Source organism: Pungitius pungitius, chromosome 17, assembly GCF_949316345.1.
Source record: "Pungitius pungitius chromosome 17, fPunPun2.1, whole genome shotgun sequence".
Lineage (NCBI taxonomy): Eukaryota > Metazoa > Chordata > Actinopteri > Perciformes > Gasterosteidae > Pungitius > Pungitius pungitius.
The window spans coordinates 12,323,481-12,344,529 of NC_084916.1; the positions used below are offsets into that span (position 1 = coordinate 12,323,481).

At 42.8% G+C, this 21,049-nt stretch overlaps 2 protein-coding genes across 2 annotated transcripts; one reads left to right on the top strand and one right to left on the bottom strand.

Annotated features, from left to right (window-relative positions):
* Nucleotides 1-313: 313 nt before the first annotated feature.
* On the top strand, nt 314-13,041 carry zgc:85777 (uncharacterized protein LOC405871 homolog). Its single transcript, XM_037474475.2, has 9 exons — nt 314-546; nt 4,112-4,232; nt 7,770-7,899; nt 8,945-9,051; nt 9,294-9,461; nt 9,754-9,927; nt 10,274-10,435; nt 11,905-12,055; nt 12,485-13,041. The coding sequence occupies exons 1-9, from the start codon at nt 346-348 to the stop codon at nt 12,573-12,575; spliced, it is 1,305 nt and encodes a 434-aa protein (XP_037330372.2). The 5' UTR covers nt 314-345; the 3' UTR covers nt 12,576-13,041.
* Nucleotides 13,042-13,246: 205 nt separating this feature from the next.
* On the bottom strand, nt 13,247-14,678 carry bet1 (Bet1 golgi vesicular membrane trafficking protein). The gene is made up of 4 exons (XM_037474543.2): nt 14,498-14,678; nt 14,232-14,338; nt 14,055-14,111; nt 13,247-13,671 (listed from the first exon to the last, which is right to left on the bottom strand). Exons 1-4 carry the CDS (start codon nt 14,514-14,516, stop codon nt 13,516-13,518), a joined length of 339 nt encoding a protein of 112 aa, XP_037330440.1. The 5' UTR covers nt 14,517-14,678; the 3' UTR covers nt 13,247-13,515.
* Nucleotides 14,679-21,049: the final 6,371 nt, after the last annotated feature.

The following is a 21,049-nucleotide window of genomic DNA, read 5'->3' on the forward strand; positions in this document are numbered from 1 at the left end:
AAAACACATCTCCAAATTATGCAAGAACTATTTAGAGAAGAAGCAGGCAGCTGTCTGTAATGGAGTGGCCAGCGCAGTCTCCAGATCTCATTGAGCTTATGTGGGAGCAGCAAAGGTCTGCAATGCTGTAATTGTTGCAAATGGAGCATTCTTTGACAAAAGCAAAGTTTGAAAAACAAAATTTATAATAATAAAATCATTATTTCAACCTTTTAAATGTCTTGACTGTATTTTCTATTCATTTTGCAACTCTAAATTAATCATTGATAAATAAAAGTGTGAGTTTTCAACTCCAGTGAATGTTTCACGGGGTGCGCATGCGCACACAGACGCTTGTCAACAGAAATGGCGCTGCCCAGAGGAGCCCTCCGGTTGAACCAGCTGGCCATCAGTCGTAATTTCTACAAATTCACTTGTTGTCTAGGTGTCCGGTCGCTGTGTGACAATGTGTCATCTAAACCCGTCCCGTCCAGTGCCACAGAGATCGTGGGTGACCATTTAATCTACACGCGAGACCACTTTGCAATGCAGGAGTCCCTCAGAAAGGTAACGCTCACACATCGTCACCTGACATGTTCTCTGTTGTTTACGTCGCTGCAAGATTTGGTGCCGCCGAGAAAGCGAATCCAGGTTGGACAGGTGAACGGGCATTGTTGTACTATATGTGTGCGTTGCGGTTATTCCACTCAACGTGCCAGTAAGAAGCAAAGTGGGTGATAGGTCATTAACTTGTTATGCAGCGCTGGTGCCCTTCATCCGGGGTATCACGTAATTTACGTAGGATCCACGCTAAATATTTACGTACGCAAAAAAATAACACATTCAGAGCTGCACACTTTAAGCGCACGCTAGCCAGTGGGCTATTTTAATATAGTAACCAACGTATCCCAGTTCCCATTTAACTCATTTCCCCCTTACACTAGTCAGGCCAGTCCACACAATAATCCACATGCAAAGGTCTCTGATTCCACCTATTTGCAAGAAGAAGGTAAATATTGACTGTGGCTGGACAAGTGAGGGGTTCATGGCATTTGGCCTGAGATGCTTGTGTCTCTCGCCAATACATGTAGTTTAGAATAAGCAGTTACATAGTTTGTTTGAACCAAGCAAATATTTGGCACTTAATCATATTCTACATCCCCCCTTTATCTAAAAGCCACGGGTCTGGAACATTTGAGAAGAAGTGTTCTTTTCAGATTGACACGTATTCAGTAGAAAAACACTTGTGTAATATGGGGAATTTGAAAAGGGATTCCCACATTATTTTGAATGATTTAACAATGTCATTCTTTCATGAAAATAATTGATAGAACCCTGACATGTTCTGGTGTAGAGATGACCAGAGCCCAATCCTCAATGGTCCCAAAATCCAGCAGGAGAAGTCAAGGTGGACTGAGCCATTTATTATTTACTCCGATTCCTTTACTTTTACTGCAGTACATAACCGGGTTAAGCAGCTGCCTATTGTTTCAAAAGAAATAATAGGCCTAACGTTTTCTTTTTTTGTCACAGTTAATGTTTTTATATTTGAGTTAAATAGGGAATAGGTTAAAATTGGGCAACAGAAGGCAACAATGTTGCGGCAAATGGGGGGGGGGGGGGGGGGGGCGGGTGTGCTGTGTGACTTAACCTTCAAAAGGATGCAAGGATTTTGGAAATACACTATCACTGGGAATAATGGGAAGGATGAAAATGTGAAAAGGAAATTCAGAACAATATGTTGGTGGAGCAGGAAGGGGAACTTGAGGCAGCACGGTTTATTAAAGGGATTCACCGTAGGATAATGTGTGTTTATAGATGCTATAGGAAATCCTTTAGTGAGGGTCCAAGGTCAGACGTTCATCTGCACCCAATGTTTCCACTGCCGATTCTGCGGTACTGGTTGGGGGGGGGGGCGTTGTTGAATATTGCTCATTTATAGATGAGAAGAACAACTTCCAACACAATAAAATGAGTCAGGGTTCCTGTCTCTCATGTACAAACCATCTGAGGATTCTGCTCCGTGTGAGTGTGTGTGTGTGTGTGTGTGTGTGTGTGTGTGTGTGTGTGTGTGTGTGAGGCTGCACAAGCTTTTCTGCTCTAAAACTCTGAAACTGTGTTTGCTTTACGAGGCACTGATACAGAATGTTCTTAACTTTAGAACAGTTTATACCAATAATGACGAGTGCGGAGTATCTGTTGCTTATCAGTCAAATTGATGAAATGAAAATACATACAGATTTAGCACCTGCGCTGATAATCTTCTATGAGATAATATAAATGCAACACAACTAGAGAGTTCCCGTTTTTTTACGGATGGTTCCGCAATATGACAAATTTCTCCTCATGGTAGGACGATCAATTATTCCATGATAACATTGAGTAATGTTCTAAATCTCACTTTTGTATTCTATATTTTTGTATTTTTTAAATATAAAGAGAAACCTGCGTTGACACAGCCGTTTGGTTATTCCCATTATACAAATAGTGTGCCGAGGACAAATCCCTCCAGACTGGACATTCTGCCGGACTGATTCAGTGACGTGAAGTTGTTCTGGTATGCAACACAAATAGTCCCACACGGCAGAGACTGCGGATCCCTCCCTGATGAACTTTTTGTTTCCCTTTTCCCGCAGCTAGTGATTCCTCCCTTTCCTCTGGATTTGAACTTTGAACACGGAGGAGTTCATTGCAGGTTACCTGGCTTTTTACTGCCGTTATGTAACCCAACCTGACTTTCACTGATTCAGGCCCAAGCACTTATCTGTTGAAAGTAGTCTGTTTCTGTTTTTTTTGAGAAGTAAAAACACGATTTCGATCATTTCTGTCTGTGCGGTTTTATCTTGGCTTGTCGAGGGGTTGGCTGGTTCGTGTTTTTGGAAGGATGAAATTAGATCACTTTGGCACTTGGCAAAACACCTGGGGGTTTCCTCTCTACTTGAGTTGTTACACAAACTGGACGAGTCCAGCTCATTGATGGTTGTGCTTTTACTCTCCATCAGCAATCTGCAAGAATGACCAAGTAATAGCTAGCTCTTTTCTTTAACTACTTTCTCTTGGCCTTCCCCATAGTTTGGAGCTCATTGTACTGACCAGAGAAACACATTTGTGGAGCACTACGTCCTGGGTCTGTTCAAACCTTGTCCCATCGATAGATGTTGATCATATTTTTGCTAAAAAGTGCAAAAGCCTGTCTTCAGAAAACATTTTAGTTTGAACTGAAACGCGTGCAACTAGACGCATGGTCACAAGTTTTTCCCCTTTTTATGTTCATTTGATTTAAATGGCCTTCCAGGAACAGCACTCAATACCAACCATAAACTGTTCTTTACAGCATGTGCACTACAATTTATTTTTCTTTTCTCAAGCCTTCTGTGTGGGGCAGGCTTGTTAAAATAATTGCCAACTGAATAGCACGCTATATATCTGCAGCCCCGTTATCTGGGAGACTCTGCAGAAATAGCACCATAAGAGCATCGCGGCAGATTCGTAAGCGCTTCTCCAGCTGTGGTCCACTTCCAGGTGCCCGGCATGAATCACAATGTCCGCTCGTTCCGTAAGTCTATTCTTAAATGCAGGTCGCGACCTCCCGCCACACATTTGGGGCGTGACTCATGAACCTTTAAAGGACTAGGCTTACATTCTTGTAAGTGTCGGGATTGAGGCCAAAGCCGTGCCCCTGTTTTATGAGCCCGCAGCTTGTCATATTGTGTGTCAACGGGCCAAGTCGGGGTTATCTGTAGGGGACTGATTACATGCGCATGCCGGAAATAGCATGTTGCATGCTGTCATCGTATTTGCATCACAGTCGATTCACCACGTATTACGTTTCTATCCGGGCTGCTCTTTATTCATCGATACATAAAACCGTATCACGCTGTCTGCTAGAGAAAGATTACATAGACTTTAGCAACTGCACTGCAAAGCAGAAAACCTGTCAGTCATTGTGTGTGTGTGTGTGTTTATTCATGATGTACATCTGCTTGGTGTTGGTTATGAGAAAGGAAATAGAAAAGCGGGGGCTGTCAATTGTTTGAAACGTAGGGTTTGTTTTCTTGAAATTTCCCAGGAAAAAATCATTTCAGGCCCACTATTAACGTGTCAATTCTCCCTCCTGTTGTTCCTCCCGTAGATCATCAACCAGGAGATCAACCCCCACGTGGATCAGTGGGAAGCAGAGGGGACGTTTCCAGCCCATAAAGTTTTCAAGATCTTAGGAAATGCCGGCTTTCTCGGGGTTAACAAACCAGTTGGTAAGAGTGGTGGAAACCAACAAAAGTAGCACATTCGTTTCTCTAAGCACGCGTTTTGGTCCGAAATTTGGAATGAAAGTTTTATTTTTTTTGTGGCTACCTTTATCTTTTGTAGGGTTTCAGCCACCTGAGACCTTTTAATTAGAGGCCAATTACATTCTTCTAAAATCCTATGACGGATTAATCAAATAAGTTGGGTTTTTGTTTTGAGAGAGAATCCTTGATTTTGATTCCCAGAAGCCTTTGGACAAGGTCCAAACTCGGTTCATCTTTTGTGCAAGTGAGTAATAGTTCAACAGTTCAAAAGTACAAACCCGAGGATGTGTTTGCAGAATGTACATCCAGATGACATGAAACAGAAATATGACTAATTAACCACTTCGTGGTGTAAGTTTTTGACACATGCAAAAGTGTATCTGTAACTTCTCAGTGACTCAAAAAGTCCTCGCTTGTACGGATGCCATAGTTTGAAATCTAAAAAGACTCATGAAGTTACTCAGAACCACAGTGTGTGGTTAGAACTTGCCTGAAGGGAGTGTTGGATCAAACTGTGTCCTGCTCCACCGTCTCCGCTTCAGGGAGCATCGGGCATTTTGTTTTTGTTTCACATCTGGGTTCCTTTTCCATTCACATCCTCCCCCTGTTTCACAGCCAGACGTTACAGCGGGTCTGGTTTAGAAACGTCCCCACTGCCGTGATGGCTGCTCGCGTCTCGGGCCAGCAACAGCTGTCGGCTGCACTGTATCCCTTTTCCAGATGTGCACCCAGCTGCGTCGCTGCTGGAGAGCGCCGTATAGCGCAGGATCACAAAGCAGTCGTGGTGTCTCCTTCTTTCTGGCTATACAAAGAGGTGTGTGGGAAGCATTCATCTAAAAAGTGACAGTCATTCACCTTTGCCTTGGCCTTGCCATGACGTTTTCACCATTATCGCCGTTGTGCCGAAGGGGCCAAATCTGTCCACAGCTTGTGCAGAACACGGATGGAGCTGTGTGAGGAGGACTGCACTGCAGGTCTGTAGGTCAAAGAGGGAATTAAAATGTGCTGAGTACACAAGGCTTGAGCATTAGTTGACAGGATTAGTGAGGAGGAGCAGCGCGGGGAGCGGAAGACTGCGGGGGGAGACTGGTTGTATTATCAGCTGGTAGATTACCTGCGGTGAGCATATAGAAACATCTGTCACCGCTGACATGTTTCGGCACGCAATTTATGTTGAGCCTGCAGTGGAGTGTATTAGATTTGGTTTAGTCTTGTGAAAGCCTCCAATAAAGGAAGGATATTTCAGGCTGTAAAAGCAAATGGACAAACGTTTTACTGTATTCAAAAAGACTGATGCTCAGTTCCCACGCCGGGCAATACTGCTCCCTCACAAAATTGTTAATATTTGTGAGAAAATTAGGCAAAATTGAGACTTCGCATGTCTTTGGGAAAGTGCGCAAATAGACTCTCTTTGCTTAATCTCAAAGAATTCAAATAGATTCGTCACTTCCATTGTTTTCATTTCTCAGTGAACCCCCCAAAAATGAAACAAATGTACTGCCATGACTTAGGAGTTAAGGGGAATGCGTCCCTGGTTTCAATCTGCCAGAGGACTGGTTGCACATCTTTTACCTCATATTGGTTAGGTTTCGAAGCCTTCAATGACTGTGGGCTCCTCCGTAGGCATCCATGACTTAAAATATGGCAAAAACCGAGTACTTCATGGATTTATGCAAGGCGACATCTTTTCGAGCTCAGCTTGTACTTAAAAAAATAAATAAATAAAATTCAATCCACAGACACGAACACTCAACACTTTTCGCTGTGTTTCCATTCCCATTCATTATTACCTTGTAAAAACACGAGGACAGGAAGTTTTGCCGAAGCGGCCCCCGTTGAGGGAGAAGCGCGCGGTGACCCTTGGCTCCCTGCCTGTTTTCCTCTGCTCGGAGAGAGAGAGAGAGCGCCCGGCTCCGGCCCGCCTGACACACAGGACCTGGCAGTCTGCGCGGGTTTCTCTTTTATACTGACCCACGATATCTGCTGCTTTTGGGTAAAATGAACAAGCCGTCGCACAGGCATTTTCACGCTTTTGTGAAAAACACTGATGGCGTCGCCTTCATTGCAGTGGCTTGTGTTGCTCTCCAACAAAGGGACCAATGTCGATGAGCGCGTTGGAAGGAAAGCGCTTCCTCTCTTCGGCACTGCCACCGTCAGCCTTTAAATTCTCTCAAGCTCTGAGCTTGGTACGGCGCTGCACCTGATGGGACCCCGTGCGCGGAGGACCATCCTGTGAATGGAATTGACATTTGTGACAGGATTCTGTTAGTTTTTCCCCCGGCTTGCTTGTTCAACCAGGCGGCCCGCTGTTCTGGCCCCCCCCCACCCCCCCGGTCCACATTATCCACCGCAGGGCTCGGAGACTTATCTCTGAACAGCTGCACAGGGTTTCCTCTTGTTTTGGGATGTCCCACAGTATCTCCCCCTTTTCTCTGTTTATTTATTTAGCTTCCTTTATTTCTTTCTCTTTGTTTCGCTCGGACTGTCCGCAAGATCTGTGCTTTTTTCTCATTTGGTCGGTAGTCCGACAGGTGACATGAAACCACTTTGCTCGAGCCGCAGGCCTCCTCCATGTGGCCACTTGGCGAATCCTTATCCATCAGCCGTTGGCTATTCGATACTCATTGGAAAACTGACCTCCGCCCATTTCTCAAATGCTCAGTTCCTGTTACTTCTGGCTGACTGGACATCAGGATCAAGACATTTGTACTCAACGACTCATTGTCATGTCACGTTTGTTCACCCAGAATGGGATGATAGTGATGATGATGATGTCCAGTAAACGCAGCCCAAACAGTGAGCATATTAGCAAACTCATTCCGTTGGTATTGAAAAGAAAACTACCGTAGCCTTGAATATATTGTTGCAAAAGAATTGCCTTTTCTTTTCATAATAGAAGGTGGGACTGATGATGAAAGGAAAGGAAAAGAGAGGACTCTATGAAGATAACTGGTCTTTTAAACATGTGTAATGGTGCAACGTTAAACTCCATTAAGGACCTACGGTCTCGGCAAATGTCTTCGCTGTCAGTGCGCAAAAAATAATGGTCTGTTGAAAAGATGAAAATCACGCGGGAGATTCAGAGGAGACGGCGCTGAGACGTCTGTGACCTTTAACGGCATCCTGCTGCAAGTCTCCCAGTACGCACAAATAATGATAACATCCTGTAATCAATTGAGCACATGGCCTGTTGCAAACGGATCAATTGAGGATATATTTTTTTTTATGGACACAAACGTATTGGGTCTCGATCCCAGGCGGGTTGGTGGTCGCACGGCGAGGTAAAAGTCCACTAATGTTGTGAAGGGGTTCATTAATCATTTAGCGTCGGTGCGTCATTGTCTCTTCCTCCTTCAGCAGAACGGTGAAGATTCACCTCTAAAGCATTGGAATTAATGGGGCTCGGGGTGCAGGGTGGGGGCGGGGGGCGGGGGGGGGTGCATAAATTGTCCGTTGAAGTGTCCGCAGATGGTGGAGGAGAGTGTGTTTTGTCCTTGGCAGAGTACGGAGGCTTGGGGCTCGACTTCAGCTACAGCATGGCCATCTCAGAGGAGCTGGGCCACATCCGCTGTGGAGGCATCCCCATGGCCATCGGCGTGCAGACGGACATGGCCACCCCTGCACTGGCCAGGTACACGTTTTCTCTCTTCCCTTTGAGTAACTCCCAAAGTCCTGACAACTTAAGAAGCTTCCGTATTTCAGATGTTCTTAGTGGTTGGGGCCGTCACCTTTTTTATTTTTATTTTTTTTTCAATCATCTTTCACTTGTTTATTTCAGTTATATTGGTCTCTCTATACAGAAGGGGATTATTTTAACAGCCGCACTGATTGCACCTAATGTGAGGCTGTTGGAATTCATTTCATACTCGTTCTCACAAATGCTCTTACCGAATCAATACCGTTTCTCTTGGTAACTAAATAAGTGACCACGTTTCCACAAGGATTTCACCTCTGAGGAGAGGATTTTTACAGTGAATCGATTGTGACGCCACCATCTGCCGCGTAGCAACTAAAGCTGATGTTTACCGCTGCAAAGACTACGTATCATCTCAGGGGCTTTTTGCCGTGTTCTGCAGGTATATTTGTCTTTCATTTTTGGCAAAGCAGATGACGATTAAACTCTGGCGAGCCAAGAATATATACATCCTTGTTTTCCATCCTTTTATCCAAGTCACGCTGCCTCGAGAGAGTATGTGTATTAATAGATGTTTAGTAACTGTTTGTCCCACCCGTGTACGGCCTTGACTTGTTTCCGTGATATCAACCTGCTGCTGCTGCTGCTGGCAGAAGACATAACTCCGTGAAAAAGGCCGTCGGAGTCTCAGGAGCTTAATTAGGGGATCTACAGATGATTGCAGCGAGGTCTAAGTGCTAAGCGAGCAGCAAAGAGAATGCCATTGGAGCTCCAGGATAAGACTCCCTCCTTTGTCCCACTGGAAATGTAATTGCCTCAGACATGGCAGTGTGGTTGTAAAGCACCAAACAATCTCCTGCTCGCTCTTGCTGCAGTGGGAGTTTTACCCAACTTTAGTCACACAACTCGCCGCCCAAAGTTGTATCGGATGGAGATGATATTGTAGGAAATCCACAAGTGATGCTCTTAGAAACCCCATTAGTGTCTAATTGCTAACTAATGCCTGCAAAAAATGCTTGTATTTCTTTCTATGTGTGTGCAGGTTCGGTTCAGCCGAGCTGAAGGAAGAGTTCCTCCTTCCCTCCATCGCGGGGGACAAAGTGGCCTGCCTCGGAGTCAGTGAAGTCGGAGCCGGCTCTGATGTCTCAAGTACGTCTCTTACCCATCCACTGGTCATTTATCATGGCATCATTTCCATTTTAAGCTCCCGACGGACCATGTTGAATGAACTCAGGCTGCAGAGATGGTTAAGCAGCAGTTTTACAATCAATTTGGCACTGATCGTTTCTCAGGAGAGGAAAGGGTCGGGGTTTTTTTCGAAAGCATCGTTTTTTTTTTGTTTTTTTTATTATTTTCCCACACAAATAAAACCCAGCCACACATCATTTCAGGTATCCTGACCAAGGCAGTGAAGAAAGGGGACGAATATGTGATCAACGGGGGGAAGATGTGGACCACCAACGGTACCCAGGCCGACTGGATATGTCTCCTGGCCAACACAAGTGACGGGCCCCCACACAAGAACAAGTCCCTCATCTGTTTGCCCATGAACCTGCCAGGTGACTGTTCGTTATTTGTCTGAGGATTTTCCTGCAAAAGCAGCAGTATCTCTTTCTCTTTCAGTATCTGATTTAAGTTCATCTAAAACCCCCTCAAGTATCAGATTGTGTTTTTCCACTCCTGCTACAAACAGATTTACTGCAACATAACTACATGAATATTGACTTAAAACACCCACTACGGAAGGAATCTGTGTCTGTTCTATTAACAGGCTCTCTTTATTATTAGTGGGCCTTTGCCAACATGCATGATGACGTCGCTCTCTCTCTTTCCCCGCCACTCCCGCCGTAGGAGTACACATCGCCCGGAAGATTGAGAAGCTCGGCATGTGGTCGTCGGACACGGCTGAAGTGTTCTTCGATGACGTCCGCGTGCCCTGCAAGAACCTCATCGGCCAGGAAGGCATGGGCTTCACCTATCAGATGCTTCAGTTCCAGGAAGAGCGGCTCTGGGCAGTGGGCAACGGTGAGTGAGCCTCTCTTGCAGTTAGTCATTTCTCATTTCCGTAGTTCCCAGGATTTGGGGGGGGGGGAGGGGGTTAAAATAGATTATACCTTTTTTTAATCTTCTGTAAAGTAGTTCTTTGCTTTTCTGATTTTGAGTAAAGTAGGCAGCATACATCAGACATTCCATAGTGGAACTTAAGGGGAAGGTGTTAAGGAGAAAAGCTTGACTTTCAGGTACAGGATGTGAAAGTGATCCATCTGGCCCGGTAAACTTGTATGCATCATTTATCAGGAACACAAACGACATGCTTCTGGTGTTAGTAGTACTAGTGGTGAGGTCACTGTCTCTGTCGTACCGCCCCCAGTCCTGACCATGATGGACAACGTCATTCAGGAGACCATCCAGTACACCCGGCAGAGGAAGATCTTCAAGCTGCCCGTCCTCCACCACCAGTCGGTTAACTTCAGGTTGGCCGAGCTGCAGACGGAGGTGGAGCTGCTCCGCTCCCTCCTCCATCGTGCCACAGGTGGGTTTCCCATCAGGGTCACACAGCACATAACAAAAAGTGAAAGTGTGAATTTTTTTTTTTTTTTTTGGTAGTGTTGCTCTTAATGACTTGCTTTTTTGTCTGAGAGCATCAGGCTCACAGAATGAGTGCAGTGGTCATCACGGCTGTCCCTGTTTCCATGTTTGACTTCAGTGTAGTTGTGGCATTGGTGTTGATTTCCAAACCTTTCTTTTATTACCATTTATACACTTTTTCCAAAGATAATGTACAGCTGCTGTTCACATTGAACCGAGCGTTTCGTGTCACTGCGCACTCAAAGTAACACGTTCGATTTTGCGCGACTGTTAGTTGAACATTTTAGCTTTTAGCTCGGTGGCGATCGCCGAAAAACCCTTTTTTATACCAAAGATAATACTGAGGCCTCAGTATCTAAGGCCACTGTTGACTGAGCTCTGTGAGAATGATGTGAATGCCAAAGTAGCCTTGAGTGGGTAATTTATCCATATGCAATGCAACCGCTTGCTTTAAAAGATAGAGGACAACATTTAGGCTGGAGAAGCATGTGGCGGATCAAGTGATAACTTGACACTATACAATATGTTTAGCGGGCTATAGACGAATAAGTAAGTGTTGGATTTGTTATTAAAATCGTTTCTAACTACATTGACAAAGCAACCACAATTTCATGGAGGAGTCTCATGAAGCAACATTTTCTGAAGTTAAGAGTCCAACCCTTAAAGGCTGATTTCCATTTTTTCATATTGTGTTCAAGAGCTTTGCCAGCATTGCCTTTTCTGGTATCTTGTGTATTAACATGAGTTGTTTATATATTTAGTTCTCAACGAACATAAATCAATTTTTTGCACTCTATCAATTTGGACTGAAGCCCCAGGAACACTTGAATTTGGACAGGGGGAGACGGCGGTTGATGCGACTGGAGCCTGATCTGCTCCACCCAACTGCTGTGGTTTCTGTGTGTTCTGGCGCGACTTCAAAACGCCACAGGCCTGGCCACTCGAAGACTGGCACCCGCACTCGGCTCCTTTTGAAATGAGCCCCATGTGCATTGCACGGCAGTGCTTATGATGTGAATACGTAGCCGGGCATCTGGCCGCCCAGTGTTCAAGGTCTTGTGATTTTCTCTGCGTGTTTGTAACCACTTCAATGGCGAGCCGCTTTGAACAAATTCATCTAGCTGGTGCAATTAGTTTATCCAGAAACAAAGCTTTGGAATTTGTTTGGCGCGGGCAGATTAACACACAGGCAAAGTTCTTCACAGACTGAAACGGTAAAAAAACACAACATGTAGCTCCGATGTGTTCCTCTGTAGGGTTCTCACAACAGAGACATTAATTAGCCACCATTGCACTGCATTCAATCATTGTCTTTGTTACCTTCACTTACATTCTTGTTTCCACGTGGACATTTTTCAATCTTCCATGCTTGTGTCACGACTTCTGTCCTTTTTTTCTTTTGTGTTTTTGCAGCATTGTACATTAGAGGCAACGATGTCACCAAACTGGCATCCATGGCCAAGTTAAAGGCCGGCCGTCTGGCCAGGGAGGTGGGCGACAGCTGCCTCCAGTATTGGGGAGGAATGGGCTTCACCAGCGACGTGCTTGTCAGCAGATTCTACAGGTGAGGGTCTGCAGGGACCCGGTGTCTGGTATAGAATGTCTTTTCTTCAGGGTATGCGGTCTGAAACATATGCTATATCTCAGCAATGTATGGCCAATACAATCATTTTTAGTTACTTTCAACCTGGTGCACACCCGTTTATATAATAAGGAGGATGGTGCTTATGATAGTTGTATGAACGGTTCATGCTATGTTGTGCATGAACATAGCTGTAATCAAGTATTAATATTAAAGTAATTAGTCCTCCAGATGCCCACGGTTGGACTAAATTTGAATCGTTACTCTTATTTTGGACTTTGCTGACACCTACTGATGGGGCAAATGTTATAGCTGATCAAGATGTTCATGACAAAAAATGTTGAGACAAAAAAAAAATAACCGTGGTTATTGTTCGAGAAAACACCTTTATGCATTCTTTCCTTTCCACAGAGATTCACGGTTAATTTCAATTGGTGGAGGTGCCGATGAGGTGATGCTGGCAATCATCTGCAAATACATGGACACACTACCCAAGAAATGATGTCATAAACATCTTATCCAGACAGACTGATGCACGCTGCTCCACAGCAAATAATGAGCCAATGATTTTCAATTTATTGCTAAACATAAGTCACCTAAGTGCAGTTATAATATGTAATAAAGATTGATCTATAAGAATTATGTTGTATTTTACCTTTTGTTTTAACTATGTGGTTTGATCAAATACACAACTGAAAAACATATTTTGTTTTTAGGGGCAAACATTAACAGCCTACAGTTGTATCAGTGTAATTTTAACATTGACTTAAATCTTAAAATAGACTTTGCAGTGTCTGTAAAAATCTTATGTAAAATAAATGTACACATTGCATATCATTGACTAATTTAAGTAATAGAAGTTGTAATATGTGCAATGCCTTCTCTGTATGTGTAAGTCACACTCATAATGTTCAATTCAGATCATAGAATGTGTTTATTTACATTAAAAAACATTTTTACAACCAAAATGAAACCCGTATTCATTTTTGAATGGTTGCCAACTGATACAATACATACATCCATTCATCCTAGATTATTTGCCTCAAGTAGCAACATGGAACATACTATAACACAACGTAGTGACTGATTTCCAATTCACTCTCATCACATCTCTCAACGTGTCCCTGATTGCATTACAGGTTTTTGACACAGTATTAACTTCTACAGTCGTTAAACATTCAATGTTATGTCTCATCCAGCGTCCGATACATAGAAATGTTAATTCACACTCTTTAATCTCAGATCCATTTTACCACATGGCATCATCAAGAGTGGTTTTATCTTTACTTTTTAATTCATTAACTACTTTTTGAGATGTGGGCACATAATAAGCTGAGACACTTGAGAGGTCCCTGCCTCTCCTCATCAACATTACGTGGGTCTAGTTTTGACACTTATCGGGGAGGGTTAGTAAGGAGGGCCTTGTCGGACTTGGCCTCCTATCACCTCAGCTTGATGAACCAGTACAGGACAAAGAAGACAAAAAGGCAGAAGAGAAGCATGTAGCACAGCAGTTTGGTCTGACTGCCTCTGGACAGCTGCTTCACTCTGCCTATAGTGGCACCGAGCAGGCCGCCTGTCGAGTCAAAGTCGGTGTCCTGATGTGGAACAGAAGGATTAAAAAGGTTTAAATCCAGCCACGCCAGTAAACAAACACAAGCAGTGCATGTGTTTAAACGGGGTCAAATACTGGGATATGAAAACTCCATTACATTACACAGGGAAATATTCAATTGTATATATAAAGTTGTTTTTATTTCTAAAAAGTTGTATTAATTTCGACATCCTCTTTTATAAGATGCATAGCATGCAACGGTCTTTTGTATAGCTTAATCCGCGAGTTTAAAACTAATGCTTACAGGTTAATTAATCAGTAATCAATGAACATACTCATCAAAAATACTTTTTATTGAATACATTTCTTTTTAACTTCCTCTAACACCACTTCCCGTTACATGTTAATAAGGAAAGTGTAACTTGCCATATCGCCCAGCATTGTATTCTGATACTTGACTTCCGTCCCAATGTCGATAGACAGCTGTTAATATCAAGGAATAGAGCATCAATACCAATACTACATATAAAACAACCACATATAACGTCAATTTGTAGTATTCGCCAATCACTGAAAAGAACAATTTAATAAATGGTTGCTTACACTTTTCAAAGCGCTGACTTTCGCTCTGAGTCCCTCCTGTAGATGTTCGTTTTCCTCCTCATACACGCTGTATCCGCTCGCCACATAATTCCCAGGGCCTCCTTCGCCTAACGAAACGAGAAACGACGATTAAAACATTAGTTAGTGAACAACACAGCTTCCTGCACACATGCTAACAACAGTAGCTTACGTAAGCTAGCTGTTAAGCAGCGATATCTGGAAAGCAGGCTACGTGTGAGCATTAAAACAAACGCGCCGCCTCTCACCCAAACCGGCGCGTCTCATCCTCAACCGGTCGAGTGGAACGTTTTCAACGCTCAACACAACAAAATGTTGAAGAAATGAGCTTAAAGAGATGACAGGTGACGTTGACGCGTTGTCCACGGCAAGTTTGTATTACGGCTTTTGCACTCCAGCACAGACCACGTCATCATACGGTGGCCGGAGAGGACAGTGAGCCCCGTAACGCAAAGCGGGAATTATCTTGATTGTGTGTTATTTGCCCATTTAAAAAACGTGAATACATCGATTAAAATCGTTGTGACGTTGGTGCATAGCTCTGGTGTCGGTGTCTGTGTGTCGGGGGGTACAGGGCAATCAGAAGCAATTAAATGAAAAGAAATCACAACGGGAAGTGGGCGTAACCAATTGCAACTCGATATTGTTCTAACGTTGTTTTCTCTGCTATGCCTTTTTTATATATATCTTCGAAAAACAGTAGTGTTATTGGTATTCATCATTGCAATTCACTATATTTTAAGTTTCATCCATTGAGGAGCAAAATCCAACGTTTCATGTAAATGCTTGCTTGTGTTATGCTCAGTTTGTGAGCTGGGGCCAACTCAAGTACAGCACATCACTCTGTGCTATCGTACCTATCTGTCTTAATCAGTCTGAGTAATTGCAACACTTAGCAAGCCTCTTCAGTGCCACACCACTGTGACCTGAGCTTAGCAGTTGTGCCTGCAGGCTTTAACAAATATTGAATCCAGAAACAGGCTAATTTGATGGATCTTCCAATGGAGACTTCTGACATAACACTGGAACTATTTAACTTCAGGGCTGTGAGGCTTTCGGCTGTTTGATAATGTTAATCTAATGTACCTATAGAGAACGCCAGCGGGACCAGAGAGACTAAGAAGTTAGACTGGTTATACTTGAACCATCTAGACTGAGTTTACTTGGACCAGAGGAAACGAGTGAACTGGGTATTGTTGGACAAGAGATGGAAAGTGGACTATACTTGGACCAGAGAGGGCGAGTGGACTAGTTATACTTGGACCAGAGAGGGCGAGTGGACTAGGTATACTTGGACCAGAGAGGGCGAGTGGACTAGTTATACTTAGACGAGAGAGAGCGAGTGGACTAGGTATACTTAGACGAGAGAGAGCGAGTGGACTAGGTATACTTGGACCAGAGAGTGTGAGTGGACTGAGTATACTTGGACCAGAGAGGGTGAGTGGACTAGGTATACTTGGCCTAGAGAGGACGAGTGGGCGAGGTATACTTGGCCTAGAGAGGGTGAGTGGACTTGGACTAGAGAGGGCGAGTGGACTGGGTTTACTTAGATGAGAGAGGGCGAGTGGACTAGGTACTTGGACCAGAGAGGGTGAGTGAACTAGGTATACTTGGCCTAGAGAGGGTGAGTGGACTTGGTATACTTGGCCTAGAGAGGGTGAGTGGACTAGGTATACTTGGCCTAGAGAGGGTGAGTGGACTTGGTATACTTGGCCTAGAGAGGGTGAGTGGACTAGGTATACTTGGCCTAGAGAGGGTGAGTGGACTTGGTATACTTGGCCTAGAGAGGGTGAGTGGACTTGGACTAGAGAGGGCGAGTGGACTAGGTACTTGGACCAGAGAGGGCGAGTGGACTGGGACCAAGACCTGTAGGGTACATTTCAAACAGCCGAGTATAGCAAAGCACAGTAGAAATGACAATTCTAATGTTAATTCTAAAATAAGATGATGCCATTGGTTTTTCTATTTTGTAGCCTACTCTTTAGAACTTAACTATAATATCATGTTCTGCTCATTAGGATGAGATATTATAGATTCTGTGTTACATGAGCCACATTGTCCCAACAGTATGTATATAACTTGCTGTTGAACATCTTGATAAGATAACTATTACATGGTTTTAAATATTTAATATATTCCAACATACAGGCTTACGAGACAAAATGGTGTATTCAACAAGAAAGCACATTTTCTCATCGTTTAATAGACTATTCTCCCTTTCGTGGAAGAAACACTTATTGTAAGTCGCTTTGGATAAAAGCATAAGCTAAATGACATGTAATAATGTAATATAAAAACACATTACTTTAAGGAGAAAATGACTGTGATCTTTCTTATGGACACAGACAGATTGTTTCCTTTGAACAGTCTGATATGCAAACACGACAAGATAGAGACAAATATCCTTTGTAGATTTAAGGGGCTTACTGACACATCCATCTGTGTTGTGTAGGACAGAAAAGAGTTTCGCAATATTTCCAAAATTCTAGAGGCGCTATTCAGCAGTGATTAGCTTTCTTAATTCCCTTATACATCATCCTTCTTCTAGCCGTGTACCCAAATTGCAAGAGACAGCTCATATGATATAAGAGATTAAAATGACATTCATGATGCTAATTATTCTGATCCAATATCTTATAAATAAATAAATAAATACAACTTTAAGCTCCAATCTACCTCAATGCTTTTCAATGCCCCAGCACTCATCTTTTTATGTGCACCTAAAGGCTTTGCCGTATGCATGACCTTGACTGGAGTGTCCAAGAAACTGGAGGATATTGATTCAACTGTGCGCTCTACTCAGCCTTCATGGATTCATCTGAGGAGGATGGCGCTGAGACACTAGAAGCTAGTCTAAATCTTCATTGAAGCTCCGTAGATTTAGAGTACTCTGGATCAATCTCAATGGGAACACATGCACACTTGTCCTTTAAGTCAACTAGTTTCCATCCCCTCAGATATTCTATATATGTACATAGAGTACGTGTTTCAGTGTTTTGAAATTCTGATCTGAATCTCACAGATAGGGATTAGTGGGTGTTGCATGCTCAAGGGCACCTCGGCAATGCTGGACATGCATTGGACGGAGCTTATGGTGTCCACCTCTTACCTCACTGGGAGTCAAATCCAGGACACACGACTGAAACCAGGAATTTTACGGAACCATATGACAGCGGCTACACTTGACGGGTTAGCTTGATTGGTAACGGCTGTCCTGTGTCTTAGCTGGGACTACTTTCTAGACAAAGCGGATAAAGAAATCCCAAATAAAACCACATTGTATTATAATATGTTTTTACACTTAGACATTTTAGAGTTGTCTAAGAGACAGAGCATGGATATTATGTTATTTATGCTAAGCTAGGCTACACTAACCTGACGCTGGCCCAGCCTTATATTTACCATATACAAGCGTGCTATCAATCTTCTAATCTAACTCTAAAGGGGAAAAAAAAAGTTTTTTTGAAAGATGTCAAATAATTATTATTTTTAACTAATTTAAGAAAAAGACAAGCGAATCCTGGAGGAACTATGCATTGGTTACCCTCCACGTTAAGTTAGGAAAGTTCCAATTAAATTATTTATTGTCTCTAATGGGAAATGTTGCTTGGGCAAAAGTTTCTTCAAACAGTAATAGCAGTAATAAGTGATCACCAGTATGATGGCCCAGAATCAGAGAGCTACTCCCCCGTCAGTAACCTATGCAGCTATTTGGCGAGACAGAAGCGTAATTAGCTGAAAATGAGAAAAGTAATCTCTCCGCGCACCACTCAGTGGGTACTGCTGATGCTTGACAATATCTGGCTTGCCCTGATTACCATAATTTATCAAAAGGATGAAACAACGGATGAGTCAGATGAGGTAGGAGTAGAGGGGAGGAAAAACATGCCGAGGGAAAAAAGGATTTGCCATTGTCCTTTGTACTTCTAGTCTCAGGAGAAAGGATTGTTTTGAATCACAGTTAAAAGCCTTTTAGCCATGCTTTATTATTATTTTTGTTATCATTGAAATTATTAATAGATGGCTGTGTTTCTCAAAATCAACCTAAATCCTCTCATGCATTAGTACATATAGTTTTAATAAGAAATTGAATTGAGATGTGTAAAAAAAAAAATAAAGGATTCCCTTCAGGTCTCAACCAATCACACGTGGCCTCAGCCCGTAGCATTGTTGAGCTCCAAAGAACGAGAAGCTAGTTGTTGTCCTACTGTGTGTATAGTTTATTTACTAGAAGACTCTGGTTGGTTGATTCAGAATTACTTTGGCATTGACAGAGCCTGCTGGCAACAGCAGAGTTGCTATTGGCTGACAGATAAGAGGCACTTCCTTGTCATGTCAATTGGTATTATGTCCTGGGGGGAAAATGTCAATATGAAATTAAAACTGATTTTTTAATAGGAAGGGAAAATACTTAAAAATGAATGGCAGTTTATAATCATTTGTTTGTCAACACAATTAATTGAACTATTCACAATATCTCGGTTTGTATTTCATATGGCGTTAATGGGAATTCTGAAAGGTTGGTGACCACTGGGAAAATATGGATGAATCTGTGTAAGAAAGCACATTAAGCCAAAATGTTCTGCAACATCATAAATGACAATCTTTCCAAATTAAAACAAAACCTTGAGAAGAAGAGGCCATAAAACAAACTCTGCCAGAGAGATTACAGCTGTCTCTGTAATCTAAACCGATACGATATATGTGTGTGTGTGGAATATACTTTTTCAGGTTACCAGTTTTAATAATTACTGAGCTTCTGCATTGCCATCATGCATTATTTAGTTTAATCACAAATTTGTCATCTCATTGCCTTTGCGGGAATAGCTACCAACCATTTCTGCAAATCAAGCACAACTGAAATTGAAAGTTGACATTGAGAGAAAGGTGTTGGGGGAGTATCGGGCCAGAGATATTCCCTTTCTCCAGATTCACTTTAAAACCCTCGGTTTTAGCTCGATGGTGTGTCCATGTTGCCGAACACACCCGTCGCTCCTAATGAGCGAGACTATTACTCAGACTGAAAGAAGCTGTCACCTTATTATACAGCACCCCGTAACTATTCACTCATCTCTTCTGTGCGTCAGTGCTTTTGTGGCGAGTGTGTGCGTCTGTGTCTGACCCTCCCCTTGGCCCCGCAGCCCCATGGAAACGCAGCATAATTCCTCTGCTTAAAGAAACCCATTGAACATCGATTCATGGGGTCATTCCCTTGATAAAAGAGATGCATCACCATTTACGAATTAAATGAAGTATTGATTCACTGTAGCGTTGCTTATGCCACAGCGAGTTCTTCTTTGAGTGCCTTTTTGTTTTCATTCAGATTATGATGTACACAAGCCTGATATTTAATCCCTTCTCAACAGATGACATTTTATCAAATGTCACTCAAAGTGCGTCTGCAGATTACATAACTGTCTTCATATCTGACACCGGGGTTTTACGTCATCAGACTCCCGTGCTTTGACTTTAACACGTCACTCCCTCGTTCAAAACTACACGTGTGAGCCCACACACACACACACACACACACACACACACACACACACACACACAAACCAATACTTTACTCTCTGCACTAAGGCCAGAGCCAATATATTTTCAGTGGGAAAACAGAAGATATGTGAGATGTGTGTTTACACTGTTGTGGTGGTTCACTTTGGACCGGACCCATAACAGCCCACAAGGGAAGTATACGGTTACAGGATGTATGTCTTTCATTATCTTTATCAGAGCTGACGGCTTTTTGATTTTTGGATGGACAGGAATAGCAATCAAAATGCCTTTTGATCATTTAGATCATAATGTTATTAAAAATAGCTACATTTGTAGGCCACTCAGCACCAGTACCCAGCATCTTTTCTACTGCACATCTCTACCCCCCAAGTCACCTGGCAACGTGTGTCCCGGGTCACATGATGCAACAGAATGTAAGTGAAAATACACCTGGTGCAAATGATGTTGCATTATGGTAATCAGGTTCCTTCTCATATTATATTAATCAAACCGAAGCCTGTTGCTCCAGTCCAGATGTGAGAAGTAACTGAGTGACTCAGTGCATCTACTGGAGCACATTTTTGTCGCCTGCCTTCAAAAGTATACATTTTAATTTCATCATAAATACAATACCTTACTTTAGTGTAGAAATGATTGGACCTGTGCTCATTCATGTGTTCATTAAGCACTACTGAGAGCCCATTGAATGGCCTGCGTCATTTGAGGAAACATAGGTCACAAGTTGCCTCAAGCCTCTGCGTTGGTTGGATGGCTGTGCCATTTAAAGATGCCCGTCATGTTGAACAGAACTATTACTCTCCCCATTGTGTTTTTTTTTTTCTTTGTAAACGTATCTTTACATTGCTTTTCAACGTACTGTCTTTTTTGGTATTTACTCTGAAGTAATATAAAACAAACCTCCAAACTGCACATCAGTAATGAATGAAATGTCACATCCTACCACTGGCCTTAATCCTGTCTTCAACGGCCATGTAAATCAATCAACACACTCTTTATTTCTGTTATTTCCTTTATTGAGGCGGACCTTTGTCTCAGGATGTTTGAAATAGCTCTGCCTGTTTAGGGAAACTCTTCCTCTCAGTAGTACACATTTATAGTTGAATTCTTTTTGGCACAGAGAGGAATTGGCTTTATTATTAAATGTTATAGCATGGCTTCTCAAAAAGCCGTACATGGAAATGTTCCAATTATTTTCTGCTCTTCTATCCTTTAGTCTAAGTAGTTTTGTCTTAAATCTTTTTGTTTTTGCATTCAGGAACTGCCGAGCATGTTTTTGTGCAGCC